This window comes from Stegostoma tigrinum, chromosome 16, assembly GCF_030684315.1.
Source record: "Stegostoma tigrinum isolate sSteTig4 chromosome 16, sSteTig4.hap1, whole genome shotgun sequence".
NCBI classification, from domain to species: domain Eukaryota; kingdom Metazoa; phylum Chordata; class Chondrichthyes; order Orectolobiformes; family Stegostomatidae; genus Stegostoma; species Stegostoma tigrinum.
The window spans coordinates 36,825,932-36,847,549 of record NC_081369.1 but is presented as its reverse complement, the minus strand read 5'-3'; the positions used below and the strand labels follow the sequence as shown (position 1 = coordinate 36,847,549).

At 38.6% G+C, this 21,618-nt stretch overlaps 1 protein-coding gene across 10 annotated transcripts in view; it reads right to left on the bottom strand.

The window, feature by feature from the left end:
- The window catches only part of banp (BTG3 associated nuclear protein), a 296,836-nt gene that overhangs the window by 98,031 nt on the left and 177,187 nt on the right, over positions 1-21,618 (bottom strand). For 9 of the 10 annotated variants that reach the window (XM_059651709.1, XM_059651711.1, XM_048546309.2 and 6 more), the window contains 2 exons: positions 11,113-11,352; positions 7,579-7,746 (listed from right to left, as the gene is read on the bottom strand). The exons of the other annotated variant lie outside the window; for it this stretch is intronic. In XM_059651709.1, coding sequence (XP_059507692.1) covers positions 7,579-7,746; positions 11,113-11,352 — 408 coding nt within the window. The remainder of the gene's footprint in view (positions 1-7,578; positions 7,747-11,112; positions 11,353-21,618) is intronic. 10 annotated transcript variants of the gene reach the window in all.

Here is a 21,618-nt window from a genome sequence, read left to right as displayed (position 1 = left end):
ACACATTGGCCTTTTTGCAAGGGGACTGGAATACAAGAATTAGGAAGACTTGGTACATACACATGTTCAGTGCTTTGATGAAATTGCAGTTTTGGTCCTTACCCATAAGAAATGCTTTATTTGGAGGTGGTACAGTGAATATTCTCTAGATTAACAGGCTGAGTAAAATTAGCTGTCTAGTCTTTGGAACATTGAAAAATAAGAGGTTATCTCCTTAAAACACATATGATGAGAAAAGGGCTTGGCATGTTAGAAACAGAGGCTGTTCCCCTAATTTGCGGATCCTAGAACATAGGAACAGTGTCTCAGGATGAGAGATCAATCATTTATGACTTAAAATAAATAGTTTCACTGAAAGTGTTATAATTTTTTGGAATTCTTTATCCTAAGGCTTACTCAGCGAAAATATTTAAGACCAAGCAAGAAAAATTTTTATTGATTCAAGGGAAATGGAGCTGGACAAGAAAATGGAGTTGAGACAGAAGATCAGCTATTATCATATTAATTGGTGGGGCAGACTTGACAGGTTGTGTGTGTCTACTCCTGCTCCTACCTATGTCCTAATGTTATCCTGTTGCTCCTATCAAACTAACTATCACCATTATCAATTTATTTGTAATGAATTTTCTCGTAATCCCAAAGTACTTCATTGGAGCCAAAAATGATAAACTAAGTCTTTCAGGTTGGTTAGCTTCTTGCATAATATGAACAATTTGTTAATATTTCATATTCTTCCTTTTCTAAAATTCACTTCTGGGACATGGGCATCATTGGCTGGCCAGCATTTATTACCCATCCGTAGTTGCCTATAAATTGAGTGGTTTGCTGGACCATTTTAGAGGGCAGTTGAGAGTCAGCCACATTGCTGTGGGTTTGGACAGACCAGGTGAGGATGGCAAATTTCCTTTCCTGAAGGATATTAGTGAACCAGATGGGTATTTCCAACAAACTACAATGGCTTGATGGTCAGTAGATTTTTAATTCCAGATTATTACAGAATTGTGTTCCACTATATGCCAGTACAGGATTTGAACCTGGGTTGCCAGATCATGAACTGAGCTTTGCATTAATAGTCCAGCAATAACATCATTAGACCATCGCCTCCCCTATTTGTGGTTGATTTCAAACACGCTGAAGCCGTTATTTTCAGTACCCATTCCAAACTCAATTTCCTGGTTACAGATCCCATCTTTGACAGCTTGTGATTAATTTAGTCCATTCACAACATTTTTTAAATGATCAATTTCCACCTGCATAACATCATTTGACATTTGTCCTGTTTCAGGTCATGTGTTGCTAAAACATTCATCATTCCTTCATATCAGAGATTACTGAACTGAAACATAAAAGGTCCTGAGAGGATTTGACTGGGCTGGTGTGGAAAGGACTATTCTTCTTGTGGGAAAATCTGTCACAAAGGGTCATAGTTTACAAATAAGGGGGTCACACATTTAATACAGATGAGGAAGAAAATTATTCTCTGAGGGTTCACAGTCTTAGAAATTTCCCTCCTCAAAAGGCTGTGGATGGAGAATCTTTAAATATTTTTAAGACAGCTGTAAATAGAATCTTGATTACCAAAAGGTTGAAAGATCATCAGTGATACACCGGAATGTAAAGTTGAGGTTATAATCAGATCAGCTATAATCTTATTGGATGATGGATCAAGTTCAAATGGCTGAGCAGCCTACTCATGTTCCTTGTTCATATGTGTGTCTTAACTATCACTATTCTACTCACCGTTTGTTCCATGCATGAGACCAGTGAGTATGCTTACCCAATAGGGCATTCACAATGGCTATTTAAGTACTGATTTTCTCAAATTCTCTTCAACTCCTAGAAGAGGAACAATCAGCATTTTCTAATGCTAAATAACGTAATAAAGATTCTATTACATTTCCCAAACCTGGTTCTCATACCTCCTACTTCTACAAGTGATTCTTCATCCCACTTACTCTACATTAATAGGCTTTCAAATGTCAACTTTGTTAAACTAAAACTTGCACAATTTTTCACTTTTCTTTCCTGGGTTGCTTTATCATCAGCTTTATTTTCTTGCTTTTCGATTTCTCTAATCTGTCTCTTGGCAGTGATATGAAATCCATGGGCTAAAATATTCCTGGGCTAAAATAATTGGCCTCCAACAATCACAAACAGCTTCTTTTATGCCAGGTATGACCCCAGACAGCAGATCACTCCCTTCCCATCCCAACCCACCCACTTCTTTCAACTCCAGTTTTGCCCAGGCTCCTTGATGCCATAATCAGTCAAATGCTGTGTTGATGCCAAGGGAAGATACTCTGCCTCTGAAGTTCAGCTCTTTTATCAATATTTTGATAACAGCTCCACTAGGTACAGCAGCACAGTAGTCCAGGTTGAAGCCAAACCGAGAATCAGTGAGCAGGTTATTCTGCTCCAAGAGAGGCTTGATAGCACTGTTGATTACTCCTTCCATCGGTTTGTTGATGATCAAATGTAGACTATCAGGGCAATAATTGGCCAGGTTGCATTTATACACAAGACACAACTAGCCATTTTCCACAGTTAGGGAGATCCCAGATGTACTGGAACAGCTTGACAAGGAGTGAGGCTAGTTCTAGAATACAAGTCTTTAGTACGATCTCTACAAGTAATCTAGTTGGGACAGCAGGTGGAGGCAGAGATGGATCAGCCACTTTTGGCTGAAGATGGATGCAAATGCTTCAGACTGTGTTAGACCTGATGGACTGAGGTCTGACACAGGCACAGCTTCAGGTCCTTATGCGCTCTTCATTGAACCAGGTTCCCCTGACACATTTTCCTTAGAGAAAAATAAATACCTAAGCCCCACTACCCAAGCAGAAATCTTAATTCACTCTCTCTGATGCAAAAGTTTTCATCTTAGAAATAAATGGGCTAGTTGCTGCACAACTACTTACAATCCTTTTTACTGATTTCACAAGACAGGGTGTTTTGATTAATGTCATAGCAATAATATAATTATCATCAAATGTAAATATCAGTCAGCTCACTTCCAGTAAGGCAATTCTAATCTTCCCTTTGATCTTTCCTCATCATCCCGCCCCGGTTTTTACATTAGGTAGACTACGGCACAGATCATATGAAACCTCCCATGCATCCTTATTTCAAAGATGCAATGTCAAACTACACATATCTTAGATATCAAAATATAGAGTCCTAAAACAGAACAATCATGTAAACTTCATCATTATAACAGATAAGCAAAACATTACAAATGTTGTAAGTATGAAACATATATGTTGCTAACTTGTGATAAAGGTGTTGCCTGACCTAGTCAGAGTCATAAGCAGTTCGTTTAGTCCAACCAGTCCACGCTAACCATAATACCAAACTAAACTCATCTCACCTGCCTGCACTTGGCCCATACCTGTCTAAATATTTCTTATTCATGTACTTATCTAAATGTCTCTTAAACACCATAACTGTACCCACATCTACCACTTCTTCTGGAAGTTTATTCCACACATGAACCACTCAAAAATTTGCCCCTCATCTAAAACAAAAATTCTCCCCTCACCTTAAAAATGTGGTCTTTAGTCTTGAAACTCCCCCACCCGAGGGAAAACACCTGCAATTCACCATATCTACACTCGTTATGATTTTGTGAGGTACTGCAAACTTTTCCTGCTTTTCACTGTAATCAATTCCAAAAAGGATGACAAAAAAGGGAAATCTGAAGAAGAATGGAAAAGCCTGAAAAATACACACATCTGTTAGAAGCTAAAGAACAAAAAATAATTGGGTAACTTCTTAAGAACACTCTATTTAGGATTTACCAACCCTAGTTCAATATTTTTACCTGTGATTTCTTACTTTGATATCAAAAACTCAACAGTAAATTTCAGGAATAATTGCTACTTTTTAATCTTGAAATTTGAAGTGGATGTCAGGAAAAACTGAACAGGAAAAAGTCAATTCAATTTTTCAATGAGGTGACCTTCTGAAAATATTGCAATTCATTGAAGAGAAGGAATCAAATGCTTTTGAACTAATTAGCTAGCTTTCTATTACAATAGCAAGCGTATTTGGCTCTTGACGTCGATCTGTCCAGTGTCTCTACTTTTTTGTTTCCTGATGATTTCAATGGGAAGACGTAAGGACAAAGAAGAAAAATCTAAGGTTTACTGAATGACTATTGAAAAATTTACTATTGGCTTGTTAAGAATTACGATGGAATAAAGTAGAAGAGAGAAAAATAAATCTGAACATGATAAGAACTGCAAGATAATAAAATGTGAGGCTGGATGAACACAGCAGGCCAAGCAGCATCTCAGGAGCACAAAAGCTGACGTTTCGGGCCTAGACCCTTCATCAGAGAGGGGGATGGGGGGAGGGAACTGGAATAAATAGGGAGAGAGGGGGAGGCGGACCGAAGATGGAGAGCAAAGAAGATAGGTGGAGAGGGTGTAGGTGGGGAGGTAGGGAGGGGATAGGTCAGTCCAGGGAAGACGGACAGGTCAAGGAGGTGGGATGAGGTTAGTAGGTAGCTGGGGGTGCGGCTGGGGGTGGGAGGAAGGGATGGGTGAGAGGAAGAACCGGTTAGGGAGGCAGAGACAGGTTGGACTGGTTTTGGGATGCAGTGGGTGGGGGGGAAGAGCTGGGCTGGTTGTGTGGTGCAGTGGGGGGAGGGGATGAACTGGGCTGGTTTAGGGATGCAGTGGGGGAAGGGGAGATTTTGAAACTGGTGAAGTCCACATTGATACCATATGGCTGCAGGGTTCCCAGGCGGAATATGAGTTGCTGTTCCTGCAACCTTCGGGTGGCATCATTGTGGCAGTGCAGGAGCAGTGCACTGCCACAATGATGCCACCCGAAGGTTGCAGGAACAGCAACTCATATTCCGCCTGGGAACCCTGCAGCCATATGGTATCAATGTGGACTTCACCAGTTTCAAAATCTCCCCTTCCCCCACTGCATCCCTAAACCAGCCCAGTTCATCCCCTCCCCCCACTGCACCACACAACCAGCCCAGCTCTTCCCCCCCACCCACTGCATCCCAAAACCAGTCCAACCTGTCTCTGCCTCCCTAACCGGTTCTTCCTCTCACCCATCCCTTCCTCCCACCCCCAGCCGCACCCCCAGCTACCTACTAACCTCATCCCACCTCCTTGACCTGTCCGTCTTCCCTGGACTGACCTATCCCCTCCCTACCTCCCCACCTACACCCTCTCCACCTATCTTCTTTGCTCTCCATCTTCGGTCCGCCTCCCCCTCTCTCCCTATTTATTCCAGTTCCCTCCCCCCATCCCCCTCTCTGATGAAGGGTCTAGGCCCGAAACGTCAGCTTTTGTGCTCCTGAGATGCTGCTTGGCCTGCTGTGTTCATCCAGCCTCACATTTTATTATCTTGGAATCTCCAGCATCTGCAGTTCCCATTATCTATGATAAGAACTGCAATTGGGACAACAGACAGTGCAAGTATTATTCCAAAGTGAGTTAAACTATGGAGTTGACCAGGCTTCAAAATTAGTTAACTACACAGACAGGTGTTTCAGCTAATAATATATTTTAATGAATTCAATGCTTGCTCCAAAGAAATACTTAGGAAATCTGTTTGAAATCTGTCACAACAATTTAAGTTTCAGTTGATAATCGTCCACAGATAAATTATTGAGAACAATGCAAAATTCCTCCTTGACTTAATTACAGTAGGGGATTACATAATTAGATTCTACAACCCCCTCAGACTGTCTACCAATGGTTAGCAGGAAATAATTTGCAAAAGAAAGACTCTAAAAATTCTGCACCACACCACACTTGCTCCAATGCTTTAAGTCCTTGCTTTAATATTTTCCACATGTTTATGTTACATGCATCATTAACTTTTTTCCTTCATCACTCAAAAATGTATAATGTTGCCTCAATTCCTCATGCCACAACTACATTAAGCTACCCAGCTCCAAGACACTAAGTGTATCAACTGACATAGCATTACAGCAACAGTATAACCAAAGATTCTGCATATCCAATGTCAACTAAGCCCCATGTAATTGTTATTACATCAAAGTCAAAATGCTTAATTTCATTCAGTATGTGGAATAGAATAATCAATTAATGAAATATTTTTGGTTATTTAATTCTGAATAAGATCAGCTTGTGTCACTTTGACTTGTCTTCTGAGTGATACTCAGGAATTTTTTCTCTAATTTATATCTCTGCATTAATACAAAGCAAAATAAGATTGGGATTAGTAAAAATCACAAAGGCCGGGCCTGGTAAATATTATTTGTAAAAAGCACAAATTATGTCTGGAAATAGGACTGTTTGGCTGGTTAAAAATATTCTTAGATCACCAGTATCTAAGCCATTTTCCAAACACTGTGATAGAAAACAGATCTTAAAATTTAAGCTTTGTAAAAAAAAAGTGCTTGAAAACAGACCAACAAGAAGTGTTTAGAGTTCTCAACAAATGCATTCACTTCTATTCCTATGTTCAGCAACTCTACAGCTTAAAGGGAAGTAAAAGTTTCATTTCACCAGTTCGGTAAAAGTACATAAAGGTTCATTAATAAAGGTCTACAAGAACTATACTATCCTTTGATTATATTTCTACACAGTCAACTATTTTGTGACCTAAGTTATGGGCTTTGGTGTCTCATGTGGAACTAAATCAATTACCCTCTAACTGAACGACAATGGCATTAAAAGTGAGTCAAACACGAACTTCCGTACAGTTAATGGTTCAGATCCACATTGATTTTCGTAGCTCAGTGCTGGAAGAACAAAGACCTCTTTGGGCCTGAATATGTATAGTTGGGACGGAATAGGAGACAACGTATGAAGTTTCTGGCAACGGCCGAATTTGATAGCCATAGTCTTCCTAAAGTTCAAGCAGACAAAATTATGTCTCCCTCCCGAACAGGCACAATATCTTTCACCAAGAGATGGTTCAAAATCAAGAATATTAAACATGGAAAAGGAAATGTTGTCAATTGACTGATAAATGATGGACGAGAGTAGGGAGTGGGTTGGAGGAAAGATCAAAGCTTTATATGTTCCAGAACTGATATTCTAGGACAGAAGAAGATAAAGCCATTGCTGGATATCAGTTACAACAACTAGGAAACAATCACTTGAGGAAAGATCCATAGGAGATAGACTCGGGATGCAATAACAAAGAAGAGCACAGTGGATGACCATGTTTAAATACAAACAGAACAAAGATGAATGCTGAGCTTGTTGCTGGTTTTGACTAAATCAGAGACTTACTGCTATGGACTGAGAAGAAGCTAAAATGAAGCAATTTAAAGGAACAAAAAAGCAGAGACTAACTGAGGTGGCAACGCAGTATTCAACTCCATCATTTTAATTTCAAATTGAAAAGTACTACCTCGATTTATACACTGCTATGTCAGCAAAGCAATATCCAAGGGATCTTACCTCGAACACTTTTCTAGAAATGGATGATTATGTTAAACTATAAAATATAGTAAAATAGGTATGATTGCTTTATTCGATTAAAGTATATTAGATGCGTGCCTTCAAAGTTCAAAAACAAACACATAACTGAGATGTTAGAAATATCTTTCTTTGGCAATGTATACATCTGTTTTTGTACCTGTTCCACTCATGACTGAAGACGAAGGTGTCCTTCGGGCAAAACCTTTCACTGCCAAGCTTTGTCCACGCTGCTTTCTGTGCCAAGCTGTTCGACATTTAGAATCTATGCTCTGTTTTATTCTGTACCAGTCTGATTCAGTGATTCCAAATTTATGGAAAAGGTGACCTACAAGTACGAAAAGTACCAAATTTGAACTCTCAGTTTGCTGAAACAATTAGTTTGAAACTGCTTGCTTTTCTGCCAATATGAAGTTAGGAAACGAATGGAAATAATTTTAGAAACATAGTTCTTCACAAAATAGTTTTCTTTTAAATGCTGCATGTTCCGGTCTAATATTGAAATGCTTATTGTCACAGATCTATTCACAGTAATCTTAATCCTAAACTGATGACTAACAATTACTTATAATGCATCTGTTACTTTTCAATTTAAAAATAACTGCCAATAATTCAAGTTGACCATATACCATGAAATAGTTTGCAATTAAACGCACCATTAATTTGGTGCAAGTTTGACAGCTAATCTAGAAACTTATTAAAAGGTGTCTCGCAAGTTGTCCAAAACTGATAAATTGTCATCTGACTTCCTATTCAAACCTCATCTTGTTTTCTATTCAACTGTCATTAGTACAAGAACTTCAGGCTACTCAGGTAATAGACTCAGGCTAAGCTTGCCACAAAATATGTCAAGTCAAATAACTCTAGTCTAAATATCCTTTTGATGGTTGAAAAATGTTAATTCCTGTAAAACAAAATTGGCACAGAAAATTAACTTGAACCAATGCAAGGTGTCATTCATTTAGATTTTAAATTAATGCTAAAATTTGAAACAAACTAAATTTTAAAATTTGTCATTATTTGTTTAACTCTTGATCTAATCTTTCTTTCGCTTTCAGAACTTGGTTGCACTTTTGCTTAATGGTTTACACTGCTCATTTTTTTGGTGTGCTCATTACCAATTCTCAAAGTTATATGACTTTAGGAAATGCACCATTTCTTGCCCTGTTGGCCTGAAGACATCATAATATTTGGATGGTCCATGAAAGCCTCATGGAAAACCTTTGGGCAAGTCTAATCATGCACTGTCGATTTTTATTCACCACTCATAGCAAATTCAGCCCCAGAATTTGATTTTATATTGACACAATAGATCATCACTGAATCTCTGACAGTGCCAACAATTGTGGAAGTAATCACCATATTTTCCCCAGCTTAATAGAGACTAATTAGGGGATGCAGAGGTGGGAAAAAAATGGTGATCCCAGAAACTGGCAGATTGTGATTCCAAAGTCATTCTGTCCTCTTCTGACTTTCCTCCAGGTGGGACTGAAAGTAAGCAATGATAACCCAATGATCTGTTGATCAGTAACTGATAAAGGGTGACTACACGATCATAGAATTTAGAAGCAGAAATGGGCCATTCAGCCCATCGAGTCTGTTCCACCATTCAATGAGTTCACGGCTGATCTGACATTCCTTATCTCTACTGCCTTATGCCTAGAACCCTTGATCCCTTAGAGATTTAAAAAAAAAGTCTAGCTCACCCTCAAATATACTTAATGATCCAGTTTAGACAGCCCCCGGTTTAAAAAAAAATCCACAGATTAACGACACTCAGGAAATTCCTCATCTCGGAATTAAATGGGTGAATCCTTAGTCTGAGATTGTGCCCTCTGGTCCTAGGTACTCTGACAGTGGAATTAACATCTCTGCATCTAAACCTGTCAAGCCCTCTATGTTTCAATAAAGCCTCCTCTCATTCTTCTAAACTCTAATGAATACAAATCTAATCTATACAACCTCTACTCAAAAGAGGGTCGCTCTAAAGCAACATGATTTGATCAGTGACAGTGAAGAGATCCAGCCACGGCCAATGACAGGCTGCTGTTCTTAGCACTATTTCTGTCAGAGAGTGCTTGCACTGCTTAACACTTCTGATGAGAGGCAAAAGCTGACATCACACAACAGTTCCAGAAGCACCCACTGCTTTCTCCTCAACTGCATGTCTCTTCGCAGAATAGATGCTACGGACCAGCACCAGCTGGAAAGGGGCAAGACTTCTGACACGAGGTCTACCTGCTAAGGTTCAGACCTCTCAACATTTCTAAGCTTGTTTGGCCCAGAGTCTCACACCAGATCACTGCTGATATATTCTGTTCTTGGATACCTTCTTTCCAGTGGAACTGATGGGCATGCAATCCCAGTAACTCACAAGATGCCCAAAACTGGAGGTCAGAAAGTTCAGTCTAACACATACATTCATGTCTTGGTCAACTCTGATGACTACTGATGCCTAGATCCTTTCCACATTTGAAATAGAATGTCTTGCATTTATACAGACGTCCACTTTTGTGATCTATTCCAAACAACTTTGCAGCCAGTGAAGTGCCTTTTACAATGTAGAAAACAAGGTAAACAACATATGCAAGATAACAAAGTGTGGAGGTGTTGAACACAGTTTTGATGGAGGGTCTAGGCCCGAAACGTCAGCTTTTGTGCTCCCAAGATGCTGCTTGGCCTGCAGTGTTCATCCAGCTCCACACTTTGTTATCTCGGATTCTCCAGCATCTGCAGTTCCCATTATCTCTAAACAACATGTGCACATGAGGTTCACAAACAGCAATAGATAATTGACTAACAAATAATTTTCTTGTTGTTAAAACAAGATATATTGGCCAGAAGCAACAGGAGAACTCCCCAGTTGTTTGCTTAATTATGTCACAGGATCCTTAACAGCCACCTGAAAGGGCAGGCAGAATCCGAGTTCATGCAACATTACTGAATTCAATTCCATAGCAAATTAATGGATATTAAAAGGCCATGATATGGAAATTGATAAGAATCAAAGACCAATGTTTAAATAAGCTACAAACTGACCTAAATTTTCTGAAATTATTCAACCCAAAATACTTCCTTTCTTTGTATTTCACTAAGCTTTTCTTCAAATTTGCTCATTTAAACTTTATAAACTTTAAACTTATAAACAAGCAGTTTCATCTTGTGCTCATCAGAACTAGGGCACAAGAAACAGATTTGAAAGAAAGAGGCACCATTTTATATCGCTTGACAAGAATGTGCAGATAACAGGACAATCGTTGACATGGAAATTCAGCAGGAGCAGCTAGCGTGCAATCTTAATTCTCAGACCAGGCAAGGGGAAATTGAATCTTGCATCTAATCTATGTTTTCATATGCATTATAAGTATATATAATGTTCTGCAGTATACTTTTCACAGTGAATTTCCCTCACAAAAGTTAACAGTACATTTAAGTTGTGTTAATCCACACAACTACAGAGAGGTCAATGAGCAGCATGGTCAACAGAGAAATAAGTGTGATGTCTCACGTTATGATAATATTAGTCCGACTAAGAAATTGACAGGTTGAAATTAATATAAAAAAATTAAAGCAATCTATAACCCACTTAATTGTTCTCTTTGCAGGAGAGTTAACAGATGTAACTATAACAACACTGAGGACAGAATTGGAGAAATAGTGGTTTAGATAGTCAAACTAATACCATGGTGCTTACATCGAATTCCATAGATCATTAAAGGATCCAGCTGCTTTTTGCCATGTTTTCCCTGCCCTGACAGATTGGATACAGCTTGAATCTCACGATGGAATAAGTAGTCCAATAGTGTCAATGCCATTTTTTCAGCTGTTCTGCAATTTGTGGCAATATGTAGCATATCAGCAGGAGTGATAGGACACCTAACCCGCATCTCAGGGTTATTCTCATCTCCAAGCCAGGTTCCATTGGGGAAATCCTCTGGAAAAAATATGTTACACAATTCAAATTTCAGAAATAGTAAACAAACAACAATTCTGAAATCAATTATTGCATACGGTTTCAATTTGGATAGTTACTATTAGAAATAATTCTCTCTAGAGATTTGTTCAGGGACAAATCAAACAACACTGCAAATCTTAATAACTACTAGCTAGTGATGCCATACAAAAAGGCACAAGAATGCCATTCAACCCTTCAAGCCTGCTCTGCCATTCGATGGGATCATGGCTGATTTGATTTCAACCCCAACTCTATTTCCTGCATATCCTATAAAATATCCGTTCAATTTGTCTGCCATCTCTTTATCCTCCATTTCTAATTCCCCAGTTTGACTTACTTGGTTAACCATTGTTTAAAAATATCCAAAGCGATTTTTCCTATGTGTGACTTTATTTTGGCTACCTATTTCTCATACTATAATGTGTACCTCCTTATTACTCTTTTAGCAATTCTTTGCTTTTAATACTCTGTCCAAACTTCTGACCTGCCACCCATCTTTGCACAATTCTATATCTTTTCTTTGAGTTTGATACTATTGTTGACTTTTCCTGCTAAACATGGATGGCAAGTCCACACCTTAGAATTTCTCTTATTTGTTGCAATATATCTAGTCTGTGCTTTTTGGAATACCTCCTTAAATGTTTGCAACAGCATTTCTATTCACATATTCCTGATTGCCAGTTCATGTCTGAAAGTTCTGCTTTCTTGCCCTTATAATTGCCTTTCTTTAAATTCAAAATAGAAGTCTTAGGTCCACAATTCTCCCTTAAAATATATATAAAATTCAATAATCTGTGGGTGCCACCACCTCCATGGGGCACTTTCATTATGAGGTCAGTATTTAATCCTATCTCATTGGCCAAGACTGGACCTAGCTTAGCCAATTCTCTGACTGGTGCCATAATGTGCTGGTTTAAGAAATTGTCCTGAAAGTATTCAATGAATTCTTCATCTAGATTACTTTTCCCCATCTTATTTTTTTTTCCAATCTAAATGTGGGTTAAAATCCCATGATAATTGCTGAGCATTTTCAAAAAGGTTCCATTTCTTCCTTGATATCCTGTCCTACTACGAGGTTACTGATAGGGGACCATGTACATAACTCACACAACTCACTTCTTGCCTTTATCATTCCTCATCTCTACCCTGACTGCTTCCATATCCTAGTTTCCTGAATTTAGGTCTTCCCCCTCTATTGTGCTACTAGATTTTTTTAAACCACTGGTCACTCTATCTTTTCCTAGCTTCCTGTCCTTCCTAAATGTCATGTTCCCTTCAGTATTCCCAATCTTGGTCATCCACCAACCATATCAGAGTCACAGCCAACAGGCAGTACTACTTTACCTCATTTTGCACTAGCAGTTCATTTGTTTTGATTAGAATGTTATATGAATACAAATGCTGTTTCTCAACTTTTGACCTTGCTATTTTTTGTAACCTCTAGTCTTATCTGATTTGTTCTTACGTCTATATTCTCTTCTATCCTCCTATCATGTTTATGAATTCCCACAATAATTTCTTCCTCTGTTACCTTTTCTCCAGTCTTTGAATCCTTGCAACTTCCCAAATTTGGACCCTTGACCCCATATTTAGTTAAAAACATGAGATTTTTGACTTGCTCTCCAAGCTGGTTTGTTTTTGTTCAGACATTTCATCACCATGCTAGGTGACATCATCATTGGAGCCTCCGATGAAGGGGTGTTCTTCAATTCCGCTTAGAATTTATATTGTTCAATCCATTATGATGAGTACTGTTTTTCCGGTTTTAATCTGTATGGGTGTACATATGGGGTCCAATTCTGTATGTTTGTTGATTGAAGTACAGGTAGTGGACCATGCTCTAGGAATTCCCATGCGTGCCAATGTTTGGTTTGGCTTGGACTACTATGGTTACTTTGTGCCAGTTAAACCGATGGCCTTCATTGTCTGAATGTACAGATACAGTTTAAAACTTGCTCTACTTCACTAATTACTCAGATCACAAGAACACCAATCCCAATGGTTGAGATTCCACTTACCCAAATAATGACGCCAGTGCTCAATGAACCAGAACTCACTTCTCCCAAACCAGTTTTCCAACCATGCATTCATCTTTCTAACCTTGTTTACCCTTGTTTGCCAATGTGCATGCAACTAAGGCAACAATGGAGATTATTACTTTTGAGGTTTTTAATCTGATTCCTAGATCCTCATACAGGCTGTGCAGAACCTCTTTCCCAGTTCTACCGATGTCATTGGTGCCTACGTGGAACTAAATAACTGGATCGTCCTACCCTCCCCATTATCATGCTTGACCTCAGTTATTATTCCTATCACAAACCCACTGGTACATTTAATCACAGAGACAAGTCAAAATTTTCAATTCCAAAATTAGAAGCTCTTTTTGAAAAATAACTTCTAAAAATTAATTTCTCACTGCAGATCACATGGATGTGGCAACTTTCCATTTTCTTGTACAAATACCCATGTCTCACATGAGACACAATTAATGTCAGGGAGTGTCACATCAAATTTAATTAAATTCTCATTCAAATTCAACAAACAAATCTTTGATAGGATATAAGTGGATTTGATTTGAGCAAATGTAGTACCCATATATACAAGTATATATAATGAAACAATAAATTTGGACTCTTATTTACCCTATTTATACTGTTAAAATATGGATGTGCTCAGCTGGAAGGTTAGTTTTCAGACATTTCGTCACCATTCTAGGTAACATCATCAGTGAGCCTCCGACGAAGTTAAATGAACTTAAAAGACCCTATACAGACAACAAATAAAACGAACGTCATCTACAAAATACCTTGCAAGAACTGTGACAAACACTACATTGGACAAACTGGCAGAAAGCTAGCCACCAGGATACATGAACATCAACTAGCCACAAAACGACATGACCCACTATCACTCGTATCCTTACATACAGATAAGGAAGGACACCACTTTGATTGGGACAACACATCCATCCTAGGACAAGCCAAACAGAGACATGCATGAGAATTCCTAGAAGCATGGCATTCCAACCGGAACTCCATCAACAAACACATTGATTTGGAGCCAATCTACCATCCCCTGAGAAAAAGAACAGGAAATGACATCACCAACCCAAGGAAACCTAACCAGATAAATAGAAAGCGGACATAACACCAGCGCTTCGTTGGAGGCTCACTGATGATGATGTTACCTAGAATGGTGACGAAACGTCTGAAAACTAACCTTCCAGCTCAGCAAGCAAACTCACATCCAGAACCTCAACCTGAGCTACAAATCTTCTCAAAACTCGTTAACTGTTAAAATATGAATATTTAAATCAAATATTACACCATGGTCACTTTACAAATTTGACATGAAAATATCTATATTTAACTGGAAAATGCAGAATTTACAATGAACAATGAAACCAACTAACCAGCTCCATTACCAATTTTGAGCACACTTGAGATTTTGAAATTGTTACTTTTTAAAAAACGTTCAGTATAATATTATTATTTTCACAATTACATGCATCTGTCAGATGAATTAAACAATGTATTAGATTTGAGGAGTAAATATTAAAATGTTCTCTCTATTCTTAACAACCAAATCCAATCAATATGTTTAAGATAAACAGAATTTGTTTTATAATATGAAAGAATGAACAGGCAAAACAAAGAGATATTAACCTGGAAATTATAAATACACCATGATAGGAATAGCTAGACAGTACAAATCTGAGAGCAAGTTAGTGACTTGCTGAGTGTACTAAAAGATACACTTAATAAGGATAGGTTAATACAGATGTAGTAGCAGACATTTAAAGGGATATACAGAAGAAGTACATTCTAAAGAATAAGAAAAACTTCAAGCAACAAACTCATCATTCGACATTAATTGAAAAAGTTAAAGATAGTATAAAACATAAAGAAATGAAAAAGCACATAATTGTGCAAAGACTGTGGATATATCAGGTCATTGCACTGAACATAAAGAAAACAGAGAATAACAAAAAAAAGTACGAAAAGTTAGAGTATGAAGATGGCAGCCAAAAGTAAGAGAAGATAGCAAAAGTGTTTATAAATACATTTTTTTACAAGTATTATCCAAGTAAGCAGGTATTTTGCGTCAGTCCTTACCATAGAAGAAACAAGTAACATCCCAAAGGCAGCAAGAAAATCGTACTAAGTTACTGGAGCTGCAGGCCAGTCCTGACAGATTTCATCCTAGAGTCTTAAAAATGAAGTGGCGAGTGAGATAGTTGATGCATATGTTTAACTTTTCCAAAACTCCCTTGATTCAGGAATGGTGCCATAGAGTGGAAGAGATTGAACATAATTACTTTATTCAAAAAGAGAGTGAGACAAACAAAAAAAAAATCGGGAAACTACAAGCCAGTTAGCTTAACATGTATTACAGGGAAAAGGCAGCAACTATTATTAAATAAGTTATAGCAGGACCCTTAGATAACTTAATGAGGCAATATCAACACGATTCTATGCAGGAGTCGTGTTTTACCAAACTTTTGGACTTCTTTGAGCAAGTAACATGACATGTAGATAAAGGGAAACTAGTAGATGTGCTGTACATAGCTTTCCAGAATGTGATCAATAAAGTGTCATTTCAAAGGTTATTGTGGAAAATTAAAATTCACAATGTAGGGGCCATGTATATCAGTGTGTCTAGTATTTTGGCTGGTTAACAGAAAGCAGGAAGTAGGCAGAAATAGGTCTTTTTCTGACTGGCAAGTTATAACGGGCATTGTCAGCGCTGCGACCTCAGCTATTTATAATTTATATAAATGACTGAAGAAAGGAACCAAAAATATAGTTGCTAAAATATGCTAATGAGATTTGGATAGGTAAGAAAGAAAGCTGTGAAGAGAACATTATGGCGTTACAAAAATGTGTAGATAACCTGAGTGGTCAAAAATGTGGCAAATGCAGCATGATGCAAAAATGTGAAAGTAATTTTATTCTTCCTGCCAAAGCACATTACCTAAATTGAGATATGGGGGTGTCCTAGCCAATGAACTGCAAAGGGTTAGTATGCAGGTACAGCAAGTAATTAGGAAAATGAATAGAATGTTACCAGTTATTGGAAGGGGAACTGAATACAGAAATAGGAGGAGGTTATGCTTCAGTTATTGCGACAGTAGTAGGACCACAGCTGGAGTGCATTGCACAATTTTGATCAACTTATTTAAGGAATGATGTAAATGTGTTAGAAGCAGTTCAAAGAAGATTAATATCTGAAAAGGGCAGTTGTCTTAGGAGTACAAATTGGACAGGCCAGGCTTGTGTCTGCTGCAAGAGCTTTTGACTGAAACATAAAAATCCTTTGAAGGGTCTAGACAGTGTTGATGGGGGAAAGATGCTTCCTCTTCTGGAAGAGTCTAGAACAAGAGGATCACTTTAAAAATAAGATGTTGTCAAAGATGAGTGGAATCTTTGTTTCCTCAGAGGGGACGAAGCATCTTTGGAATTCTCTTTTGGAAAAGGTGATGGAAGCAGCGCCAGAATATTTTTAAACTAGCGGTGGATAAATCTTCAGAAGCAAAGAAGTGAACTATTACTGAAGTTATGTGAGACATTGGATTTGTGGTTACAATCAGATCAGCCACGATTATCCTAAACTTCATAGGAAGGACGCCAGTAGATAAAGAGTTACAGTGAGAATTGAAGTTTGAACAGCAGTTTGTTTAAAAAATGTGAACAAAAGACAAATGTTCGCTGTTAGGAACTGGCCGGAAAGGTAATCCAAAGTTAATTTCTGTCCTCAGGACAATATAGATATTTCAAGCAAAGAATGTTGCTCTGCTCAGAGACTGGCAGCCAGTTCAATGTTGAGCTGTTCAATCAAAGGTGAAGACAGGTGCTAGCCAGCCAACCAACCACAGAAAATGTTAAAAGAAATAAATGGTTGTAACTGGGCTCTGAGAAGGAAGCAGTTTTATTTTGGAGGCTTAGAGATTGTTGCAGTGTTTTTGATCTTTGCTCTCTGGTTATTCGCAAGTATTGCATTGTTGGCAAATTCTAAAAGAACCTCTGTGTGTAAGAAATAAGTAAAATGTCTCCAAAGTTTTGTAGAAGCAGTTACATTGACCAGTGACTTTTGAACTCAAGCACAATATACAGTTCTATGTGCCTGTAATACCGACCATCAGCCAAGGATTTTATGAAGGACTGGTATTCATCATTCAAATGGTTATTGAACTGGCAAATTGAAATTTATTTTATTATAATTTGTCCCTCATCTGTTTCTGAGTGTCTCTTTGCAGATGAGAGAGTGGGGATTTATAATCAAAGAACTTTGGGTTTAAAATTTGTAGATAATAAATAGATTGCTCTTCAGTTTCTGTGTTCTTCGGAAGTTTCATTATTAATAATAAATTGTTACTTTTTAATTAAGCTATAAACTTTGTGTCTAAGATCTGTTATTTGTAAAGTATAGTTAGGAACAACATAGCAATTTTGAGAACTTTTGATTTCATCATGTTGCTAATCCAATGATAGTGAGGCTCAACTGGTTTGACTTCTAATTCCTTTGTCATGGCATGATAAATGGGTCATTGGCACTTTGGAAGAATAGGACAGCAGCATGTTATTTTAATGGAAAATGATTGAAAAAAATACTGCAGTGCAGATGAATATGGGTATCCAATACTTAAATGATGAAAAGTTAATAGATATATGGGAGCAGTACATTGGGAAGGTAAACTGGCATTGGCATTTATGGTAAAGGGAATGAAATACACAAGTTGGGCAAGTCAACAATCTCATTTTGGGAAGTTTTGCTACAACTCATTGGGGTCGTGGTGAGACTGCATCTGGATTACAATACACATTTTTTGTCTTCTTAGTTGAGGAAGCATATAAATAACGTTTGAAGCAGTTCAAAGAAGATTCACTTACTGATTCCTGGAGGTATTCATAGAATCACGTAATACAGATGCGGCCGTTTGGCCCATCAAGTCAATACCAACAAAAATATATTACTACCTACGCTAGTCACATTTTCCCAGACTAGTTCCATTGCCTTGAATGTTATGACATTTGAAGTGCTCATCCAAGTACTTTTTGAAGGTTGGGAGATTTTCCACCTCAACTACCCTCCCACACAGTGCATTCCAGACCCCAACACCTTCTAGATGAAATAGATTTTTCCTTGAAACCCCTCTTATGACTCTTGTATTTGACACTTCACTTGAGGGGAACACCAGCTTTCTATAATATCCTGCCTATGCCTCTTTTATACATGTCCATCAGATACTGCCTAAATTTCTCTGCTCCAAAAGTAACAACCTGACCTTATCCAGCCCCTCTATGTGGCTGAAATGCTCCAATGCAGTCAACATTCTGGTAAGTCTCCTTTGCCCCCCATCCAGTGTAATCACATCCTTCCTATAGTAAAGTGACCAGAACTACAGACAGTATTTCAGCTGTGGCCTAAGCAAAGTTCTGTACAGCTCCAACACAACCTCCCTGCTCGTATGGAGTAGTAGGAACTGCCGATGCTGGAGTCTGAGATAACAAGGTGTGGAGCTGGAGGATCACAGCAGGCCAGGCAGCTTGAGAGGAGCAGGGAAGCCGATATTTCAAAAAGGGTCCCGACCCAGAACGCCAGCTTTCCTCCTCCTCTGATGCTGTCTGGCCTGCAGTGATCCTCCAGCTCTACACCTTGTTATCTCCCTGCTCTTGTAATCTGTACAACAACTAATAAAGGCAAAAGTGCCCTTGGTCTTTGACTACCCGAGTGACCTGTCCTGCTACCTTCAGGAATCTGTGGACACGTACCCCAATTATTTTTTGATGGATTGATTGATTTTATTGTCACGTGTACTGAAATACAGTGAAAAGCTTTTTTTTAATGAGCGGTATAGTCAGGTCACAGCAAGAAAAAGGTGTGCAGATAAAAAGGCTTAGAGATAGACAGGTTACCTTGCAGGTTACATTATTTGAGGCTAGAATTCACTCAACAGTCTGACAACGGCCAGAAAGAAGGAATTTGGCAAAATAGCTAAAGGTGTACAGGGAGCTGAGGGGGCTGAGGATGCATCCTGGGGAGGGGGTTCCAATGTTGAGGGTTATTGTGGAGAAGTTGCAATTATTTATCCTCACTGATTGTGGTCTCTGGGTCAGAAAATTGAGGATCCAATTGCAGAGGCAGAGCCGAGGCCAAGGTCACACAGTTTTGAGATCAGTCTGGAGGGGATAATGGTGTTGAAGGCAGAGCTGCAGTCAACCAGGATTCTGACGTAGGTGTTTTTGTAGTCCAGATGTTCCATAATTGAGTGAAGGGTTAGGGATATGGCATCTTCTGAGGATCCGTTATGTCAGTAGGCAAACGGTAGAGGATCCCGGAAGGCTAGGAGACTGGAGTTGATGTGAGCCATGACCAGCCTCTCAAAGCACTTCATGATAATTGAAGGCAGAGCTGTTGGGCAATAGTTATTAAGGTATACTGTGTGTGCTTTCTTGGGTATGGGGATGATGGTGGTCTCCTTGAAGCAGCTGGGGACTTCAGCTTGTACGAAGGAGAAATTGAAGACATTACTGAATACCTGGCCAGTTGGTCCACACAGGATCTGAGTTCTTGGCCTAAGACACCATCTCTTTTCCCCTGAGTTTCCTAGTATTTTGCCATTTATTGAGTGTTACCTTAAAATGAAAGACTGAACAGGTGAAGCCTATATTCACTGGAATTTAGATCATTGAGATGTGACATTCCTGAAGCATACAAGATCCTAAGGGGAACTGACAGGATAGATGCTGAGAGGTTTCCTCTAATAGGAAAGTCTAGAACTAGGGGACACATTTTAAGAGTCATTCTCTGAGTGTCAAACAGTGAAATTCTGTTCCAAAAGATAATTGGAAGCAGTTATGGCAATTTCTTTAAGGATGAGTTATATTCTTCATAGTCAAGTGTCATGGGGGAGCAGATAGTTGTGATCTTATAGGTAATTATAGCCCCTTGGCTAGCAGCTGAAGCTTGATAAACACGATGGGCAATTATGCTAAATTTATATAAATACCAGATCGGCTTGCTGTGAAATGAAGTAGTAAAACCTGACTGCTGACTGGGCAAATGGACGATGTCAAAGGTTATTTGACTTATGTGGTTGCAAACAGGGACAATATAAAGACTGATGAGAGGAGCCACAGACACAGATATCTCTTGTTTACATGACTCTTGGACAAATAAGTTCAGAACTGAGGACCCTATGAAAGGCGATCTGACATTGAACAGTCCAGACATATAGATGACATATAAAAGGTGGCAACTGAGATACTGACTGTGACAATTCCAGGCCAACCATCACAAATAGAAGACGCCAAGTTTGGTACTCAGAGAAGACAACTCATCAGAACAAACCTGACCAGTTTGCCACATACTTAAATGTGCTTAGTGCTTAGATTCTAGACAAACAGATAATGTGTTGATTATGTGTTTACCAAGAACCAAATAGTATTAAAAAAAAGGGGAAGCCATGTTGGATTCTAATTTGGTTGCCTGTCCTTCATCTGTCATGAAATTTGAAACCCTAATTGAAAAGGGGTCAACACAGAAAAGCAGAGTTAAGGCCACAATCAGATCATCCCTAACTTTATAAAATAGAAGAGCATACTCGAAAGAACAAAATGAGGTGACCTGATAAAAGTTTATAAAATAATGAGACTGAGAGATACAGTTAATGGTAGTTGTCTTGTCCCTAGGATGGCAGATTTGAAGACTAGAGGGCAGATTTTTAAGGGGAGAGGAGAAAGATTTAAAATAGACATAAAAGGCAAACTTTTTACACAAAGGTTAATTTGCGAGTGGAATGAACTTCCTGAGGAAGTGGTGGATGTGGATACAATTGCAACATTTAAAAGATATTTGGATAAATACATGGATAAGGAAAGGTTTGGAGGGATAAGGGACAAAAGCAGGCAAGTGGACTACTTTAGTTTGAGATTATGTTTGGCATGGACTGGTTGAACTGAAAGGTTTCCATGCTGTAAGGGTCTTATGATTCTATAACAACACACTCAAATTCCCCAACATCCGTTGCTGTAACAAAGGTGGCTGACATGTCACAGATCAAAGTTGCTTTCCATATTTTACTTTGAACCCAACATTGCCTGTCCTTTTCCACCTGCTATTCTGTACCAATACAGAAACAACTAGGGCTATAGAGTTTCTGTTGAGTCTTTACAAGATGAAGCAGAAAATCTATTACATGCTAGAATTTCAAATCAAAAACAGAAAGTATACGCAACAGATCAG